A 21,865-nucleotide genomic window follows, 5' to 3' on the forward strand; every position below is an offset into this window, starting at 1 on the left:
TGTGGGCAAAGACTACAGGAGGGCTTCACAAACTCGGTGACAACATTCCATAATCTTTCAATTCCATATTTCCATGAATTTTTTGAAGATTCCTTGTATACTAAAAAAAGGACACCTTGCACTGCTATCAGTATTATGGAATTACTATACAAGGGTTAGTCAAATGTATTGTTACAAAATTATAAAAGCCTTTACTGAGCAAACATGTCAAAATTTGACCCTAATGTAGGTGGACATATACACTTCTGAAGAGGATGTTTTCACCCTCTAAGAACTCTGGTTTGTTCTTTTCTTATTGCTACCACATCAGAATAGTAGTTTTCCTATCTTCCAGGGACACAAATCCTGTTAATCTTTAATGTTCTTTGAATTTAGGAACCCAAAATATATCTGAAGGTTCAAGGTTCATATTGCAGGGTGGATGAGGTAAACTTTACCAAGGAAATTCTCACAGGACAATCCTTGCTACCCTGATGATGGTAAACAAACAATAACATTCCTAGGAACAATATTCCTAACCTTTTCGCACAATGCAGTTTTTAATTTTCTCAAAATGGCTTTCATTATAAGGCCTTGTTATCATTCTGTGTCCCTGAGGTAAAAAAAAATCTATCATGGTTACCACTCTGGGAGTGCTCCTAAACCATCTGCTTTGGATTTGCCAGGCCCAGCAGATGCCCTGAGCAGCCACTGGAGGACCAGGTAGAAATGCTCCTGTGCGTTTCTGAGACTGCAACTCACTGTGGGAGTCGAAGCACCATTTTTTCTCCCACAGAATAGCTGGTGGTTTTGAACTAGTGACCATGAGGATCGTAGCCCAGTGTTGAATTTCTAAGCCACCAGGAATCCTCAAGGTACCCAAAGGAGACTAGTTTCAAACCCAAACTCACTGCCGTCAAGTTGATTCCAACTCACAGAAACCCCACAGGGCCCAGTAGAGCAGCCCCTGTGTGTCTCACAAGCTATAGTTCTGCACGGAAACAGAACACCTTCTCCCTCAGAGCAGCTAGTGGGTTTGAACTGACAATCTTTCATAGCAGCCCAGCACGCAACTAACTGTGCCGCGCACAGGGATTCTTCAAGGGGGATACAAGTAGTACAAAGGTGTTACTCAGAAACTTGTTGGCCACTATCCACTGTTCACAGAGACATGTTTCAACATATTCTGTTTGAAACAAACCCACGCCTATCGGCGCTGGAACCTAGTCACAAATCTTACTGACTTACCCTCATACACTGTGAAATTTGGCAACCAAAAAATCAGAAATAAGCTTTAATAGTCGGATCCACGGATTGAGTGTCAGCCTTTCTCCTATTACCACGGACACAAATTCTCTGCCATCAAGTAAATGCTGACTCGCGGGGAACCTCTAGAGCACGGTCGACCTGCCTCCTGGGTTTCCAAGGCGGGAACTTTTTCCCAGAGTAGAACCCTTCACCGTCCTCCTGTCCATATTACCTACGAGGTTTTTTTTTTTTTTTATTAACCAAATTCTAGCAGAGGAAAATTGCTAAGCACATCGGATTAGAAATTGGGAGTGACTACTAAGTACTTTAACTCCTGGGTTCATACTGGTGCTGGTGGCCTGACTTCTCCCGATCCAGGAAATCCTGCTTACCCGGGGTCCTTTAAAGAAGACCCAACGATCAAGCAACAGCTTTGTTTTAGTTGGTTTCACGGTGGATACTTGTGACAATACTGGGAATTGGCACAACACTTTCAAAGATCAACAACAAATGGACCAGGAAGTTAGGTCACCTGTCTATTAAAGCCCACAGAACCAAGTTCTGAATTACTTTTTCTGGTGGCAAATGGGATTAATATAGATAGATAGATAGATAGATAGATAGATAGATAGATAGATAGATAGATAGATAGATAGCTGGATGGATGGATGGATAGATGGATGGATGGATGGATGGATGGATGGATGGATGGATGGATGGATGGATAGATAGATAGATAGATAGATAGATAGATAGATAGATAGATAGATAGCACTGCTCCATATACTTTGTTTGCTATATCAGTTCTGTGAGCATGAAGGAATAGAAATTACCACAGCGAACACAGTGCAAGGTGAGAAGCCAGTTTACAAGATCACGGCAATACATTTTACTGGGAAATGTCCTTGGAGAAGACCTGAGAGCTGTATGGACACAGAATGTGGCAGTAGAGCTAGGAAAGATGAATGGCAATCCAAATGCCTGTGCTTCCAAAGTGGGTCTGGCTTCTTGGTGGAAATTCCATTGTGGAAATTAATTTAAGAAAAGTTACAAGTGATTATTTCGGAACTCCCTGCCTCCTTAGGTAGCATGCTAAAACGGACCTCGGTGGAATGCCAGACAACACAGGGCTTGGCGCTCCTCCTCACCTCTCCTAGAGGGCTTTCATGGACTTTCCTTCCTGATTAAATATTCACAGCCTTCTCTCTATAGAGTTGGGTAAATGATTTCTGAAAAACAGTATATTTTGCCTCTCCCCCCTCTTATTTAAACCACTTGTGACACATGTAATCAGATCACTTGACTACGTGTAATAACTTGTTGATCTTAAATGCTTTGCGCTCTTAGAGTAAGGCCAGTTTTCTCTAAAGTGTAAGTAGTAGTTTATTATCTACTGTAAAAATGGGGGGATTCTACTAGGCAAATACATTTGGGATTTCTCTCTTGAGGAATTAAACATCATGGTATTTTTTTCTCACCTGCCCATGTAGTTCTTAAAACGTGCCCCATGTGATAAAATGGCAGGGTTCAAAGCATCAGTGGAGCTTCAGTGTGAGCACTAGTAAAATTATTTGTTTGTTTTGTTAGTAGAAACTACAATCAAATGATATAATAGTAGAAACAAGCACATATCCATCTTAAAAATATTAACGTGACTAAATATCAAATCCTCTAAACTCCCTCACTAAGTTGTAGTGTGGGAGTCCATAGAATATAACTATAACTTAGTGTGGGAGTCTATAGAATTTATCCTATATGTGTTGTAATGAATGAAAACGGATATTCATAGAACAATATGCCTCTTCTAAAAGAAAGAGCGATATGTATTGTGCTTCCATAGCATACAGATTCATTAATATCTACATAAAGAGAATTGTGTTCATAATCCCCAGTTCCTACTGCATGCCTGTCAGAAAAGGGGTGCTTAATTTTTACTGAAGCAATTAATTAGCAAATGACACATATATGTCAACATCAGTCTCTTCACCTTAGATACTTCCATTGTGTAGTAATTGGACTAGTGCACGTATAACTGTCACTGCTTGAGTTTGAGTTATTCTTCCAAAGTTAGAATTGTACAAGCTCTGCCAGGTACTCCATTTTCAAAAGTAAAGTTTGGCACAGTGTCAGGATTCAGAAAAACATGTTTTTCCCAAGGAAAGCAGCACATGTTTGCTTAGATGCTGTCTTGGATCCAGTCACAGGAGTGAGGCTGGCAATGATAGAAAACAATTAACAGAACTAGTTGTAACAATAAAAAGTAATACTTTCTCGACATGAACCTATTTTCAAAGAATTAGAGAATGCAACAGCATAGCAATACTTCTTTAATGTAACCTACACATGCATACACACACACACACACACACACACGGAGAGAAGAAGGCTGATAACAACTACAAGAATTTCTAAGTCAGAATCAGCAAGCATTCGCCTCTTGAACTTGGGAAAATCACCCACTTGCTATGCCTGAGAATCCTGATCTGGATCATAAAAGTCTTCACATTGGACTTGGCAAAAAATTCAAATCCACAAAAGATTACATTCATTTGGAATGTGGGCTTGGAAATGGTAGCAATGTCTATCCACCCGCTAGTCATTTTCACAAAAGGTGCATTCCCTAGGGAGCAGAATCCAGCCAGAGGAAGCTGCCCTATTCTATCAATTAAGGGTGTATAGTCAAGGTTGAGTCCCAATCCACTGGTTTGGACAGGAATCTGAAAATCCATGCTGGAACTTTGAGCTTCAACTCTGTTTCTCCTGACTGCTTTATTGACAAGTCCTGGTCTCTTCTCAGAACAACCAGCTCTAACGATCAGGAACAGGTGCCAAGTAAAATGGGTTGGCCAGATCACTTCATATAAGAAGTCTGTGGCATCTGATTCATGTACACCAAAGGCTTGGCTGGGCTCCTGCAATTACCTACCTGCCAGGATAAATGTTTCTGTCACCAGCAGCAACCTAACAATTAGGCTAAAAGTAATCATTAGCAGAGTATGCATTATGTGTTTTGTGTGAGGTTAAAAACTGCAAGAGCTAGTGAGCCCTACACTGTTCAAATGTTAAGAATGGAGTATCATGGAATATCTGCAAAGTGGATTTGCTTCAGGAAGAAACAAACAACAGTGAGTTTCATCAATTATAATAGACTTGTAGCTCTTGCCTAGTGCTCTCTCTCAAATGGAGACTTACTCCAAGTATGGTTTCTTTTACTAAAGGTGTTCAGGATTGCTACTGTGTATTCTAAATGACTTTCCTACTGTCTTCCTGGTGGGAAGTCTCAAGAAAACAGAGATTCAATACGAGTCAAATATGCTTTGTTAGAGAATCAATCTCATGTTTTCTCCCTCCCTCCCTCCTTCTCTCCATACTCTCCTGTCATTGCTCTATTTACTCTTTATTTATGATCAAACATTTTAAATAAAAATTTAACAGAATATGAGGTGAGAATAATAATCCTAAGGGAAAATAGAGAGGGCTCAGTGTATCTGAGCAGAATCAAAGAATAACTCAATTTCCCATTATTTGTCTGGCAAAGGGATGGACTTATGGCCCAGTGAAGAGTGGAGCCATTGCACTGGAGAATATGGTCCAGATCCTCTGGATCCGATGATTTCCACATGATGTCCTGGGCCCATTTCCATGCTCTGCTATTAATTCTAAACATATTGACAACACATACCATAGGGGCATGGGGAATTCTGGGAGAATTGGTTCATCAGTAAAAATTCTGGGAGGTGCACTTTCTATACTGATACCTCCTTCTTCCACACACCCCCTAACACACATAGTTTCTTGATTCACAATCCATCCAAGATCTTGAAGACTCTTATTATTCTATGGGACAGGGATTTGTTTGCCTCAGTTTAACATGGTCTTACCTAATCCGTTTTAGTATCTTTTATTGGACCACTGAACCCTTTCTTGAGTGGATTTATTAAGATGTAATGGAACTAGTATTGGCAGAACCTGATTGGCAGGAAAGCCACTCCACTAGGGAGTATATATGAGGAGTTCCAGGATGCTACAACCTTGCATCAGCCTGATACTTCCAATGATTACACCAAGTGGCTGCAAAGGCAGTACCTAACCTCGGAGTGAATGCCTCCACGACATTAGCAGGCAGCTCTGCTCCACCACTGGACAGCTCCAGCACCAAGCGTCACACTCCTGAGCTCAGTTAGTGGTGTTTCAGACTAGCTTACCTTCTTTTTCTTTAAATTAAATCATTTTATTGGAGGCTCTTATAGCTCATATCACAATTCGTTCATTCATCCATTGTGTCCAGCACATAGGTTGCCATGATCATTTTTAAAGCATTTTCTTTTTACTTGAGCTTTTTATATCAGCTCCTCATTTTACCCCTTCCTCCCAAACCCTTCAGCCCTCATGAACCCTTGATAATTTATAAATTATTATTATTCTCAAATCGGGTATTGTCCACTGTCTCCCTTCACCCAATTTCATGTTGTTCATCTCCCAGGGTGGTGGTGGTGGTGTTATGTTGATCATTATGATAGATTTTCCCTCTCTCCCCCCACCTTCCCCTTACCCTCCTGGTATCTCTATTCTCATTATTGATCCTAAGGGGTTATTTGTCCTGTATTCCGTGTGTTACAGTCTCTTATCTGTAGCAGTGTAGATGTTCTTATCTAGTCAGATTTGTAATGTAGAGTGGCAATCATGATAGTGGGGGGGGGTGAGTATTAAAGAACTAGAGGAAAGTTGTATGTTTCATTGGTGCTATACTGTGCCCTGAATGGCTTGGTTCTTCAATGTGATCCTTCTGTAAGGGGATCTTCAATTGACTACAGATGGGCTTTGGGTCTCCACTTCCCACTCCCCCTCATTCACATTCATATGATTTTTCGCTCTGGGACTTTGATGCCTGATACTTGATCCCATCGACACCTCATGATCACACAGGCTGGTGTGCTTCCTCCATGTGGCCTATGTTGATTCTCAGCTAGATGGCAGCTTGTTTATCTTCAAGCCTTTAAAAGCCCAGACGCTATATCTTTTGATAACTGGACACCATCAGTTTTCTTTACCACGTTTGCTTATGCACCCATTTTGTCTTCAGTGATCATGTCGGAAGGTGAGTATCACAGAATGCCGGATTATTAGGACAAAGTGTTTTTGTGTTGAGGGAGTACTTGAGTGGAGACCCAGTGTCCATCTGCTACCTTAATATCTGACATATAAATATAAGTACATAGATAAATTTCCTTATCATTATATATATATATTTTTACATATGTATATGCTTGTATTTAGACCTCTGTAAGTGTCCTTTTCCTCCTAGTTCTTTCCTCTATTTCCTTTTACTTTCCTCTTGTCCAGTGGTTCTCAACCTTCCTAATCCCACAACCTTTACTACAGTTCCTGATGTTGTGGTGACCCGCAACCATAAAATTATTTTCATTGCTACTTCATAACTGTAATTTTGCTACTGTCATGAATTGGGCAAGCCCTGTGAAAGAGTCATTCAACCTCCAAAGGGGTCGCGACCCACAGGTTGAGAGCCACTGCTCTTGTCCCACTATCACATTTGGCCTTTATTCAGGTTTCAGTAATTCCTCACTGTTACATTGCCCTTGATTAAGCTCCATTAGGTATCCTACCTACACCCTTCTCTACATTGATTTTAGTTCACTAAAGGAAGACAAAACAAATAACAACAAAAAGAAAGCCAATGATAAAAAAGGAAAAACGCATAAATAGTTCCAGGTTTCTTTTTGACCTGTAGGAGTGTTTTCCAGTTGAGTCTGATGGGGTGCCACTCTCTCTCCCCAAAGTCTCTTTTTGTTATTGCTTTACTCCCCTTTCTGTTCTGTTGCATGCTCTTAGTGTTTTGCATCAGTGTGATGGGGTCAGATCATGCATAATTCTCGAACTGTGTCTCCAGTGTTGTCCCCCATAGCAATATGGTTCATTGAAGGACGTAGTGTCTTGGGGTGGGGACAGCCCTATGGTCCTCTCTGTGCATTGTTTTCTCTTAGCAAGAATATCATCCTCAGGGCTTGGTCGACCAGGATATGTTCCCCTCTCTCTCCTTCCCTTTCTGTTAGCTCCTGTGTGCTCTGATCACATATGCCCCTCCTCCCAAGCTGTAGCTTCAGTGATGTCCTCTGAAGTTAATTCTTGGGGTGGGGAGTCCACATAGTTGGGATTGGGGCCAGCCTCTAAGACCTCTCTTAGTTCCCTGCTACGTGAAGGTATGTTGCATTCACATATTGGCGCACCCAGCTGAAGTCTGGTCTCTCTCTCCCTCTCCTGACTTTAACCAGCTGAAGATACTCTTAACTGTCCTTGTTAACATTCCTATCATGCCAGGGTGGTGGGGGGGATTTCAGGGTGAAGGGTGGCAAGCACAGGAGGGAGCATGTACAAGTGTTTGCTGCTGCACCATCCCACTCTGAATGGGCTTTGGTGGGTTTCAAAGTTTAAGGTGCATAGAAATCATTTGGATGTTGGAGAGCTCGTTTCCTGGGCCCCATTCCCAGAGATTCTGATTTAGGAGGTTGAGGCAGGATTCATGTATCTGCATTTCTAGCAAGCTCATCAGTGATGCCAATGCCACCAGTTCAGGGAGCAGAGTTTGATGCTAGGCTAAGACACCACTGCCCTTCAGGGGACCCACGGACCCAGGCCCCAGCGACTGGAAATAATGAGAATCTAAGGGTTTATAGTTGCTTCCCTCACTGCAAATGCCTTGAACTGTGTAGGGGACAGTTCGACCCAAGATCATACCCTTCTCAGAGGTGGATACGGGCCAATAACTGAAGGATAATGGAGTACCAAAGGCTTTATTTTAAAACTCTATTTGGGATGTCTCTGACTCAAAACAAACAAACCAACCCAAACAACCTCACTGCCATTGAGTTACTTCTGACTCCCTGTGATTATAGGACAGGTCAGACTACCCCTGCGTTGTCCCAAGACTGTACTGCGTGACAGGAGCAGATAGTCTCATCTTGCTCTCGGATGTCTCAGAAGTTCCAGAGACCCCTTAGAACTTGTGAGGCCTCCGATTCTCTGCAGCTTAACTTTTCCCTCTGCTCATTCCCACCTCCTTCTCTTCTATCGGACAAGGCTGTTGCCAGGAATCCTAGGCTAAATCAGTTGGTTTTTATCCTGATTGTAGTTTTCTTTTTTATTAAATTTTGTGAGTGAGTGAGAGAGAGTGAGAGAGTGAGTGAGTGGGAGAGTGAGTGAGAGAGTGAACTAGTGAGTGAGAGGGTGAGTTAGTGAGTGAGAGAGTGAGTCAGTGAGAGAGTGGGAGAGAGAGTGAGAGTGAGTCAGTGAGTGAGAGGGTGAGTGAGTGAGTGAGAGAGTGAGCTAGTGAGTGAGATGGTGAGTGAGTGAGTGAGCTAGTGAGTGAGAGGGTGAGAGAGTGAGAGTGGGTCAGTGAGTGAGTGAGAGAGTGAGTTAGTCTGTAGTTTTCTTTTGGATTAACACACAGCCATACAGCGTCTTACACTTAGCCTTCTCTCAATTTTTAGCCCACCACTCCAATTTGTTGAAATGTTTTTGGCTCTGGATAGCCTCTTGCCCCTGCTTTGTGCCATTGGTAAATTTGATAAGATGCTATCTACATCTTCATCCAAATCACTGATGAAAATATTGAAGATAACAGAGTTGAAAATAATATTACTGTGAAAAGTTGCCAAAATCCTCCCTCTAACGTGATAGGTCAACTACAAAACAATGAAAGAAATGCAGAACCTGGAGTTGCAGATTTGGGTTGGAATATCAGCTCCAAGTAGAGGTCAACAGCTAGACTCAAGCTAAAGAGAGCAATACCATTTCAGGCAAGGATTGGGCTGCTAACTGCAGTGGTTCAAACCCTGCAGAGAGTCCTGTAAGGGTTTACAGTCTTGAAAACCTTGCATAGGGTGGCAATGAGTAGACTGAAGGACAATGGGTCAGGTTTGTTTTTTGGTATCTTAGTGGCAACTACTGACATATTGTGTGTCAGTAAGTCACAACTCACATAAACACACAGGGAAACACATACAGGTATAATGAATCACCATGAATGCCTTTCCCATTTTAATCCTCTGTGGATACGAATCACATTTTGTCACTTTATGGATGGTTTGTGTTCTTTAAATTCTTGAAAAAACAGGCTATGAAAAAATTAAGTTGCACTTCAACAGCTAATGATCCCATAGGGTTTTCAGGGCTGTGATCGTTATGCAAACAGATGGCCTGATCTATTCCTGCATGCAGTGGTTGGTGGGTTCAAAGTGCCAGACTCGGGGGGTATCTCCATGAGAGCGCCTATTTGGCTATATTCCTTTCTAAGAAATTAAATGTGAAATCATTACCATCAAGTGGATTCTGACTCACAGCTACTCCACAGGACAGAATTGATCTGCCCCTGTGGGTTTCCGAAATTGTAAATCTATGGGAGTAAAAACTCTCATCTTTCTCTCGTGGAAATTGGCTATTGGTTTTGAACTGCTGATCTTGCTGTTAGCAGCCTAAGGTATAATCCACTACACTACCAAGGGTCCCCCAAAAAAGATCATGATTTTTAAAAGCAAGGGGTGGTAATATGGAGACACATAAAAACCACTATCTGAAAATAACTTTAGTACAGTTTTACTGCAATATAATAAAAGAAAATGATAATAAAAAAGGTTATAGGTGGTTCATTTTTAATTCCATATGGTTCAATTTTTCTATAGTAAGTAAGGTTAATTCATAGCATGAGGAATGTTTTAAAAAGAAAAGAACAGAAAAATGGTAGGTGAACTATCAAAACAGCAAAAAAAAAAAAAAAAGACACAGCCTGGGCTTAGAAACAAAATAAACAGCTCCCTAGGTCAGAAATGGCACAGCAACACAAAGTGATGAGCAGAGCTGAAGCCACAGGGCTGTTGGGCTCTGGGCTCGCAAGTAGGGAGGAATTGCCAGAAGTTCTGGTTCTGCTGGACTCAAGAAGCCAAAAATGTTCCGTGTAAGAGAAGGGACCTAAGCCAGACTCTGCTTTAATAAGCCAGGGATGTTATCCAGTTTCCCCTACTGGGGCTGCTGCTGGCCATCATCTAAATCCATACCAAACCAATTGCCCTTGAATCATTTTTAACTCTTGAAGAGCACCCACTAAAACTGCTTATATTGGTCTTTTGTGGGGAGGAAGGGTTTGGATGGGATTATAAAGTTTAAATTCCATAGCATCCACTAATACCTATATGTTCCCCATAATTTTTAAGTATAAGAAACACACTGGAATCTGTGGTTCATAGAGAGATTAAACTGAAAAACAAACAACAAAAAAAGAGCTCCAGGCTATGAGACAGTTTAAATTATACAGGTAAACACTGAAAGTCAGATGATGATTGTATCCATTTGTCAAAATATGTCAACTTTTAAAATATAAGGAAAAGATTTCAAAAAAGGACTCTTTGTGAGAATGATGCGAATGCAAAGCAAAGAAAAAATATATAAAGATAATTGCCTATTCCTATAATGCTGTTGTGAATAGTAATGGTTCAACTAAACCATTCCAGTGAAATGTTCTTCCATTTGTCTGATTTTAGCTACCAAAATGCTAAATTCACAACTGAAGCAAGAGAAGATTGATTGCTGCCCCCAAAGTTCCCCTGTAAGCAACAAATGGAAGCTTTGCTTGTTTGTTTTTAATTTTGAGTTAAAAAATCTCATTAGTGAGCTTTATATAGGGACATGGCTAAGCATGCACTTTGGGGTGTTAGTAGAACCCAGTTCAGGACTGGGTTAGAAAAAAAAGAGCTAGTTGGTGACATCACCAGGTAATTTTCCACACCAGTAAAATCACCCAGTGATATGGTTCCAAAGGTCTGCTTCTGCATACAATCCTACAAGCTGGGAACATTCTAATTACTTTAAAGGAGATGACATAAAATGAAGCAGGTGGCTCCTGCCAAGAGCCTTTCGGACACATGTAGATCAGGACACTCCCTGGTCCAGAATCCCAACGTTGCACCACACAGGTGTTCTACAATCCTAACGGAGCTCTGGTGGCATAGTGGGTTTTGCGTTAGGTTTGTAATGGCAAGGTTACCAGTTTGAAACTAAAGCGGTTTGCTTCTATAAAGATTAAAACTCAGAACCACATTCAATCACTGCCGTTGCACTGGAATTCTGATTCACAGCAAACCACAGGACAGGTCAGAACTGCTGCTGTGGATTTCTGAGCTGTAACTCTTCCCAGGAGGAGAAAGCCAACTCCTTATCCTGAGCAGCAGCTGTTGTTTTCCAACCGCCGACCTTGCGGTTAACGGTCCAATGCACAATCACTGCACCACCGGGATATGGTGGCGTTAATGGATGGGATTTTCAAAATATACATAGCAGCTCCTTTGGGTCTTTAAGGCAGACTCAAAGGTATAAGGTATTTTGTATGAGAGGGAAGTTAAAATAAGATCCTCTAAAATGAGAGGGTTGAACTACTGGTATTAGGGTCATTTTAGGTTTCATATTCATGACTCTACTATGGTACAAATCTAGTATAAGCAGCCTTCAACTTAATCAGAGCCTACATGTTAAACATCCTGTTAACAACATATCCCAAGCGTTCCCGTTGCTTCAAGGGCAGCAACCCTTCATCCCCCATGTTTTTGGATTTAAGCCAAGGCCATTTGATACCCCCATTCTGAAGAATTGTTTCATTCAATTCAGTCAGCAGCAATTATTGAATACAATTGTTGAACAAAATGCAAGGTGTGGTTTAAAAACAATACACCAGTCTTCTGGAAACCATATAGCAATGCTCAGGCAGGTACAGGGGAGACATTCCAAAAACATTTCAATAAAGGATCGACTTCAGGGATGAAACATAAAGCTCTATCATGACACAGGCATGTCTGGTTCCCTTCCTACATAAATGAATGACCAAATAAGCAAACTCTGGGCCACAAATTGTGTTTCTTCCCTAAAACGAGCATAGGCTTTGCTTTTGATTGATGGATTAATTCTTACACTCAGGAAAATGTGTGTATGCTTGGGGGAGTCTATCACATACATAAATATCATCCATCAGGCCTTCAGAGGACAAAAAAGTGCCGGCAGCAAAGTGCAACTTGTAAGGAAAGTGATGCTCTCTTAAGGAGGACTCTGGGCCAAGTGTGAAGGGCAGGTAAGTGTAGTCTCTTGGTACTGGCAGGGAGAGTTGAGAAAAAGTGCTCACAGTCTCTCAGGCAAACAAAGGGAGCTTATGCTAAGGACATGACAATAATGATAAAGGACAGAGAATCATTTGTAGAGCAATCATTAAAGGAGAATTCAGAGGATTTGGAAGGTAATTTAAGACATGTGTCAGTAGGGTGGAAAAGGGAGAGAGCAGGAAAGGTGAAAGGTGATATATATTTTTTTTATGTGTAAGCTGCCTTTGAGGTTGCCTGGTGTCATAATGGTTACTTTTGGGCAGTTTGTCAGCAGTTCCATAGCACTAGAAGCTCCACAGGAGACAGACGAGGCTCTCTACTCCTGTAAAGATATCTAGTCTTTGCAATTCACAGGGGACATTCTACCTTGTTCTACAGGGTCTTTAGGAGCTGGAAGTGACTTGATGGCTGTGGATTTGTTTCTTTGTTTTAGTTTAGTCCTTTGAGTTGATTCCCCACAGGAGGGAATTCTGTCTGGTCCTTTGCCACCTCCAGGGTGAGTTGAGGATCAGGCCTTCCTGAAAGATAGGCTGATTTCTGCAAGTCGCCTGCCAGGCTTTTCTTCCTAGTTTGCCTCAGTCTGCAAGCTCTCTGCAGAAGCCTTTCATTATCATAGCAACTAGCACAAATTTCCACTTAGGGGTAGGTGGCAGCTGCACATGAGTCTTCTGCCTGAAAAGTGAGCATTCTACCATTGAACTTCTACTAGTGCCTCCATAGGCAATTCTTAGTTTCTTCATTTTAGATACAATTAAGCAAGACAATTAAACTCCAGTGAATACACAGGCAGATGAGCAACTCTTCTTTGGATGGTTTGTAGTCTCTAGGGTATCCAAGTGGACATGTGTGGTAAGTGGCTAGAAGGACAGTTCTGGAGAAAAAGATAAAGGAGTCTTATCGGATATGGTAGTTGAAGCCAACAGACAAGGCTATCATAAAATGTGTAGAAAAGGACTGGAGAAAATTCAGGACAGGATTCCACCATTAAAGGTTATCTGGAGGAAAAGGTACCTACTTTGATGATTATGGCAACTACCAACTTAGTATCGCTAGTCACTACCATTCCCTAGAAGTTAAGGCTTGTGTATCCAGTTATCAGCATCACGTCTCCACTTGAATGCCTCATAGGCATTTCAAATGTAGCACATCTACAGCTCTCTCTACCAGTACGTTCTTCTGGGAGATTGACTCATCTCAGTAAATGGGAATTGAGCCTTCCAGTTATTTAGCTAAACATTCTGGTGTTTTCTTTGACTCTTCACTTTCTTCCACAATTTAATCCAATCTATTATCAAATAAACTTTGGGTTCTGTCTTCTTCAATATATACTAGTATCCAAGATGAGCCAGAATTAACTTGATGGATGTTTTGTTGTTGTTAACCAGCATTGGACCACAAACCACCATCTCATTAAAGATTGACAGTCCCAGAAACCCTATGAGTCAGAGTCAACGCAAAGGCAGAGGCTTTGGTTGGGTGGTGGTGTTGGGAAGGTCAGTTGTAAGGCAATCAAAGCCTCACCAAGAGCTGATACATAGGTAACAGGTGTCAATTATTGCTTTAAAAACCTGGATACCAAACAGGGAGTATTGGAGAGATGACTAATAGATCAAAATATAATCCTGATCTACAAGGCTAAAACCCTGTCACTTGATCTCCCCTCTAATACACTCTGGACTAGATATGGTTTTCAATATCTTCTGTGTTTTCTTTTCTTCACACTGGGGTTTATCTCTGATACATCTTGTTATTTGTTGAATCTTTCTTGAAAATCTATTATGTATTTGTCCGTTTTCGGGTATATGAAATCCATGATTGGTGAGCTTATAGAGAAAATCATCAGAATATGGATTCTTTTCTTCACACTGGGGTTTATCTCTGATATATCTTGTTATTTGTTGAAGCTGATTATAGTAACAATTCTATAATACTGCTTGATGTGATTGAACTATGGAATTACATGATGTCAGGGTTAGCTCATAATAAAAAGATTTTTTAAAAAAATAAAATATGGGTCAATGTGTAAAAAAATGTTAATGGTAAGAGAGAAATAACTTGTTACAGATTGCATTTTATGGCCCAAAAGCATGCTCTGAAACCTAACCCCATTACCTATGGTTATAATTCCATTTTGGAGGGATTTTTATTTGTTATGATAATGATTCAGTATTATTATGGAATGTGTTTGAAGTCAATCTCTTCCAGGATTTAAAAGGCTTAAATAAACAAGAGACCACACACATAGAGAAGAAAAGAGAAGTCATGTCACATACAGATCACCCAGGAACAGAGTCTCAAGAGAAGGACAGGAGCGGAAACCCAAAAGAGACAAGGCCTTTCCCAGGGAGGGAAGAGAGAGAGGAAGAAGGGGAGAAAGCAGCCCCCTAAAGCTGGCATCCTGAATTTGGACTTTAGTGTCCTAACTGTATGGAAGAAAATTTCTGTTTGTTAAAGCCACGCAGTTTTAAAAATTTTGTTATAATAGCATTAGCTAGCTAAGACACAAGTGTAGCTGGATAAGAAAGACTGTATCTACGAAAAGTCTTTTTAGGAAGAGAGATGCTTAAGCATGTTGGTTGGCTGAAAGCAGAAATAAGAAATTAAAAATCCTGGGGAAAGCAAGCCGAATAAGTCCCCGAAGGACATGCTGGAGAAGGTATAAGAAGTCCAGAGACCGTCTAGAGGAGCTCTTTGCTACACATGTACCCAAACGGAAACCACTGGCGTCAAGTCAGTTCCAAGTCATAGGGACCTTGTGGTACAGGACAAAGAAGAAATGCTCCCGAGGGATTCCAAGCCTTCCATATTCTCTAAGGAAGCACCTGGCTAGCTGCAACTGTAGCACTTTGAGTCAAAGTTAAATGCTTAAGCACTGAGTCACCAGGGCTCATCCACACTTACATTAGGCTGTATCGTGTTTCCCTCAGAGGAGAAAAGGGAGTCCACCGTGTGAGGGGAGAAGCTGGAAGAGAGCCTTCCTACTCCTGTCAAGCTACTCATCTCTGAGGGAAGCCCTCAGACACAATGGACCGCGGGCAGTGAATTTGGGGTTTCTTGGTTGAGTTTTGTAGGGAATGACTTACAAGTGCCTTTAAGGTAGCCAAAGATGGAAAATACAGACAATTTGTTAGTTCACCCACTATTAATTGTGGTCATTAAAATCTGAGATGTGTTTAGGAATACTGTGGGTGCATGTGTATACATGAGAGTGTACGTGCATATATGCATATGATACACATATAAAGATATACATGCATATGTGTATATTCACAGTCCTGTGATATTTTAGAAACAGGAGGGCTTTGGGTGAGGAACTGCCAGCCATGTTCGGGGTGCTTCGGCTCGAGGAAGCCCCTCTACTGAGAAGCAGCTGCCCCTGCTGGCAGAGGGTCGCGGAGGCTCTCACGCAGCTACAGACACACAAGGCAGAGTTAATTCTCATTTTGTGTTTAGAGAGTGATCCTGGAATAGAAATAAGGAAATGAAATCTCATGACAGTGTCATCATAAAGTCATCAGCCAGATGGCAGTCCTTGAAATCTAATCCTTAGAGGCTCCTCGCAATAATTTGCAATATCCACATCTAATATTATTTTATTCACAAATTCATATCTATTCACAGAGAATGAAGAGAAAGAAATGAAGTTGTCGAGGCCCCCATTTCTGGCTTTTGATGTTAACATGGAGTCTAGAGGGAATATGACCAGAAAAACCAAACGTCTGTCTCCACAGGTCATAATGATGATCTGTGCTCAGAGCTGAGGTTTCTAACTGCCGGATGGAATTGAGAAGCAGTGTCCCTGCCCCCTGCTTCATTTTCTTTTCACGAATAGGAGATTAATTCCTTCCAGGTACATATGGTAAGTGAAAAAGACTGGGCCATGAGCCAGTGCACAACCTGGAGATACCTCTGGTTTATTAATATACTTAAATACTAAAATAAAACAAAATCAGTTGAGTTTTGGATTTTGATTACATCATAAACTTACAATCGGCCAGCGATCCTTTAAGTAGGCTGCCTAATATGCAAAAATTTTACATGGATCTCCCCAGATTACTCACAATTTTAGTATAGGCAATAAATCAATCAATGGGAATGATATTTAACCTGAACTATGTAATACTTTCAACTAAGACTCTCCTATGTGAAAAAATCTTGGTGAAAGACATTTGTCAAAATACATGTTCCCTGAAAACCCAAATACCAATATTATTAATTGTTCCCTTTAAAATTGAGTTTATAAGATTAATAACAAAAATTAAAGTTCTGAGAACCTGCTATAACTGCAGTTTTGAGATTTAAATACCAACATTAGAAAATAGATAAAGGAAATAAAGAAATGGAATAAAATGAACCCCTTTGCAAATGAAGCACCTTGTTATTTGTACAAGTTGGCAATAACTCTTTTTGAAGTAGCATAGCACATAATGATTATAAATGTACCGTTAACTGCTTGGTTAAACAGATCAAAAGGATCAACAGCAGAACTATCCATAAAATTGCCTGTGATGATGGAAATATTCTACTTTGTGCTGTAAAACAGGACCATTACTGGTTAAAGATACCCCTCAAAAACTTGGGAGTTGGCTGGTATGATTAGAGTTTAACTTTACATTACACTGACGTATAGTTAACTCAAAGAGCTATATGTGACTAGTGGCTACTCTGTTGGAAAATAGAAATTCAGAGTGTACTGATGATATTATGCACTTCTCTGTTCAGCTGGGTGAGATAATGGATAAATGGCTAAAATGCAAAACATGTAAAGAGTTTTCCTGATCTTTATCTATCATGCACAAGATCTATAAGAATATAAAATAAGTAAAAACCATGTAACCAAAGCACATTCTGACTTCATCTCTGTTCCTTGACACCATGTTCATATATACAATGTGGATTTTTAATGTAGAGCGCAATAGCAACTAATTGAGTGTGAACTATCTTCAAATAGCAAAGGTGGGAGGAAGGTTAGCTACATGACTATATTTTTGAATGTTCATCCAGGACTCTATTTGGATTATTGGTCAAAGGCAGGAAGATTAGTGGGTGAGAAATCAGTTAGGCTAACGATGTCATCATTCAGAATAGAAATTGTAGTGAGATAGTAGGGGTGGGGAGAAAGGACTGTACTTGGAAGTTAATTAGTCAGTGAGTAACTTTGGGATAGCTTTTCTATTGAAGTAGGGTGCAAGAAGCATCAAGTGGGACATCTAGATCTCTGATTTGGATAATCAGATGGAGGCCCGCATGGCTCCCATAGATAGGGACTACAGGAAGAGAAGGATATGCATTTGATAAAAGTGGTTGGAGGAGGCCAAAGACAAGCTGAGCTTTGAGCCAATTCAGCTTTAAGTTATGGTGGGACAATAATATTAAAGAGAAGCAGTGGATGTGCAGATCAGAAAAACATTCATGGTTAGAAAAATAGCTTAGGTAATAATCAGGAAACTAAAACCATTCAAGGTGATGGACTTTCTTTAAAAGTATATGTAAAATGAGAAAAAATACCAAGAGAAACTTTTAGAGCCATGAGTCAGAATTAACATGGGGAATTGCAGATACTGTATGAAACAGTTGGTTTCTAAAATTCTAATTTACTTTACCCAGTGTGAAAGTAGTACATGTTTTCTATATTTGAAAGCTGTAGAAAGAAATATTTTTTAAAATAAATAAATTGAAATCCCCTTTCATTGAATAATCAAAAGGCCTTAAGAATGCAATCAGCAGAACTGAGAGAGCCTCTTGTGGAATCCAAGACTGTGCCTAGGAGACAAAGGGGTAGAAGTGGAATAGGCCAGTCTCCCGAAACCCAAGTAACATGAACCAGCTTTCTTCTTGATCCCTTCTCAGTCTACATTTCTTGAACTCACCACATTGATTTCTGATCTTCACTTGCTTTCCTAAGGAGTCTTCTCCTTGAGAAGCAGATACTTTCTTCTGGAGACTGAACAATTGACCTAATATGAACAAGTCTTTCCAAGCCCAAACAACTGTTCTGTAACTAAACAAACAAACTCCAGATCTGTATTTAGAGCAGAAAGTCAAAACCGTGTCACTCAGAGTATGTCTTCTAAATGTCAGTCCTCGAATGAAACTTGCCTTTACCCCAATTTTCTGTTTCACGGCCATCTGAATGTCCACGGTCGGGAATTCAGAAAGAGAACTTCTCTATTCTGCAGTTTCACCAGCTTACAACAAATGTTAAAAGAGTTTTCATTAGTCAATCTTTAATTTAGTCTCAAGATTTACTTGATCTATTTCCTTGTACCAATAACTCATTACTCCAAAATCTTTCTGCTGTCAGTTAAAAAAAAAATTCTTCTTACTGGTGTTCTTAAGGGAAAAAAAAGTAGAGTGGAGACCCAAGCCCATCTGTAGACAATTGGACATCACCTTACAGAAGGGTCACAAGGAAGATATGAGCCAGTCAGTGTGCAGTATAGCAATATAGCACCGATGAAACATACAATGTCCCTCTAGTTCTTTAATGCTTTCTCCCTGCCACTATCATGATCCCAATTCTACCTTACAAATCTGGCTAGACTAGAGCATGTACCTGGGTACCAATAAGAGCTGGAAACACAGGGAATCCAGGACAGATAAACCCCTCAGGACTCATAATGAGAGTAACAATACCAGGAGGTGAAGGGAAAAGTAGGGGGAGGAAGGGAGAAGCAATCACGATGATCTACATATAACTCCCTCACTGGGGGACAGACAACAGAAAAGTGGGTAAAGTGATATGTTGATCAGTGAAAGACATGAAAAATAATAGTTTATAAATTATCAAGTGTTCATGAAGGAGGGAATGTGCACGAAGGAGGGGGAAAATGAGGAGTTGATACCAAGGGCTCAAGTGGAAAGGAAATGTTTTGAAAATGATGATGGCGTGCTTCTTCCATGTGGACTTTGTTGATTACTGACGACAAAGCGGGTGCATAAACAAATGTAGTGAAGAGAGCTGATGGTGCCTGGCTATCAAAAGATATAGAGTTTGTGAATGAGGGGGCATGTGGAGTGGGGACCCAGGGCCCATCTAGGGGAAATTGGACATTCCCTTGGAGAAGGCGCCGTGGGGAGGAGATGAGCCAGTCAGGGTGCAGTATAGCAATGATGAAACATACAGTTTTCCTCTAGTTCTTGAATGCTTCCTCTCCCCTTCTATCATGATCCCTATTATACTTCACAAATCCAGCTGGACCAGAGGATGTACACTGGTACAGATAGGAACTGGAAACACAGGGAATCCAGGACAGATAAACCCATCAGGACCAGTGTTGAGAGTGGTGATAACGGGAGGTTGGAGAAAGGGGGGACAGATTACAAAGATCTACATATAACTTCCCCCTGGGGGACAGGCAGTGGAGAACTGGGTAAAGAGAGATGTCAGATGGTGTAAGATATGACAAAATAATAATAATTTATAAATTATGAAGGTTGCGGGGAAGGAGGAAAAAATGAGGAGTGGATACCAAGGCTTAAGTAGAAAGCAAATGTTTTGAGAATGATGAGAGAAACAGATGTACGGATTGTGATAAGAGTTGTATGAGGCCCCAATAAAATGATTTTTTAAAAAAGAAAGAAGATGATGGCAACAAATATACAAATGTGCTGGACACAATAAATGCATGTATGTATTATGATAAGAGCTGGATGAGTCCTCAATAAAATGATTTCAAAAGAAAGAAAAAAGGCCACCCCCTGACTTCCTGCCTTCTTCAATCATTTATGCCATTCTCTGCAGTTTACTTATCTTGACAGTGGTCTTCATCATCAATGCACAGGTACTATTTGCCCATTTTCTGACTCATCCCAATCCTCAATGTACCAACGCATATACATTGTGATTCTACTATAGGAAAAGGAATCATATATATATATATATATATAATATATTATATATAACACATATGTTATATATATAACAAGAAGATGATTTTATATATATATATATATATATATAAATCATCTTCTTGTTATATATAAAGCACTGGCTCAAAACCTGGGAATGTCTCAGATAATATAGACATAGCCTCTGCTCATGGAATCCATCATGAAGACCAAGTGACTTCTGAGTCAGATAAGGATGGGGAGTAGAGTTGTCTGGAATTAGTCCTCACAACAAAATGATAAATGGCTCAACACAGGTATAAATCAGTCTTATGTTTTTGCCTAGTCTCTTACTCTTGTCCCTAGTCTGTGTCTATGGCAAATCTCATTAGATCTCACGTTCCTCATCTTTAAAATAAGAAGACTGAGCTAAGCCTGTGAGTTTAGTTGACATTTGTCATCTTTAATCCTTACAAGTTCCGGTTAGCAGGGTTGGGGAAATCAATTCCATTGCCCATTCATTTGCATTATAGCCAAGAATAGTTTTAGAAACAATATCATACCTCTTATGAATGCTTCCCCAAGTGGCATTGATGTTCTCTGTGATCGTGTGCACTTTTCTGGTATCATCTGTAGAATAATCCCGGAGAAGTTTCAGTGCCAAGTCATTGGCAACATCTACATTTATCTGCCACTGGCGGAGGTCTTTGGCCAATTCCTGTAGATATGCATGGGAAAGAGAATGAATGTTACTTTTTGGTTATTTTTCCCCCTCTGAAATTTCTATCTGGTGTTTCTTAAAATGATTCTTAAATCACTTCTAAACACTCAAGTCAGAATATATCTACCTGACTGATTTAACCGACTATGTGATTTAGTCAATCAACCCATTTCTCCTGAGAAAGCTTTTTCACGAAGCATCTTGAGCAAGAAAGAAAATCAAGTATTTCAGTTTGGTAGCTATTAATTGTAAATAAACTGGGCTTAGTTGATCTTATCATGGGAAAGAGCAAACGAAAATAAGCTTAAAAATAATTGTTGAGAATGTGACATACACCAAAATAAGAAAATAAAATTTCATAAATTTATTTTTCTTCTTTAATTTGTTGAGTTGTTTATGTAATTAGTGCCATCTACTGGTATTCAAATAAACTCACACATAGAAAATACTGCACAGCAACAAAAGAACTGCTCTGCTGTTCTTGTAACATTTTTTAAAGTATCATTTTAGTCATAATTCATTTTATAATATCCTACATTTAAATCAGAATAGTATTCCAATACAAGAATCATGTTAAACCAAATCACCCGTTTACTTCTTTGTGTGTGGTAATTGAGTATTATCTAAGTACCCATTTCAGCACTTGAGACCATCAGATTTCAAAGGCAGAAGTAGACCAATGAGAGGCTTATCTGGAAGTATATTGTGTTGGTCAATGTTATGTATCACCCTAGCTAGGCTAAGATTCTCAGTATTCTCTAATCATCCCCTATGTTGTGATCCTATATTCCTATATAACAGGAGTTTCCTTGAAAGTGTGGCTTAGATACGATATATATATATATGGAAGTTCTGGCTCTCTCTCTCTCTCTCTCTCTCTCTCTCTCTCTCTCTCTCTCTCTCTCTCTCTCTCTCTCTCTCTCTCAGTCCT

General features: G+C 40.2%; 1 protein-coding gene across 3 annotated transcripts in view; it reads right to left on the minus strand.

Moving 5' to 3' along the window:
* Positions 1-21,865, minus strand: part of DMD (dystrophin) — a 730,751-nt gene that overhangs the window by 601,535 nt on the left and 107,351 nt on the right. For all 3 annotated transcript variants that reach the window (XM_075538193.1, XM_075538191.1, XM_075538194.1), the window contains exon 4: positions 20,777-20,931. In XM_075538193.1, coding sequence (XP_075394308.1) covers positions 20,777-20,931 — 155 coding nt within the window. The remainder of the gene's footprint in view (positions 1-20,776; positions 20,932-21,865) is intronic.

Source organism: Tenrec ecaudatus, chromosome X, assembly GCF_050624435.1.
Source record: "Tenrec ecaudatus isolate mTenEca1 chromosome X, mTenEca1.hap1, whole genome shotgun sequence".
NCBI classification, from domain to species: Eukaryota; Metazoa; Chordata; class Mammalia; order Afrosoricida; family Tenrecidae; genus Tenrec; species Tenrec ecaudatus.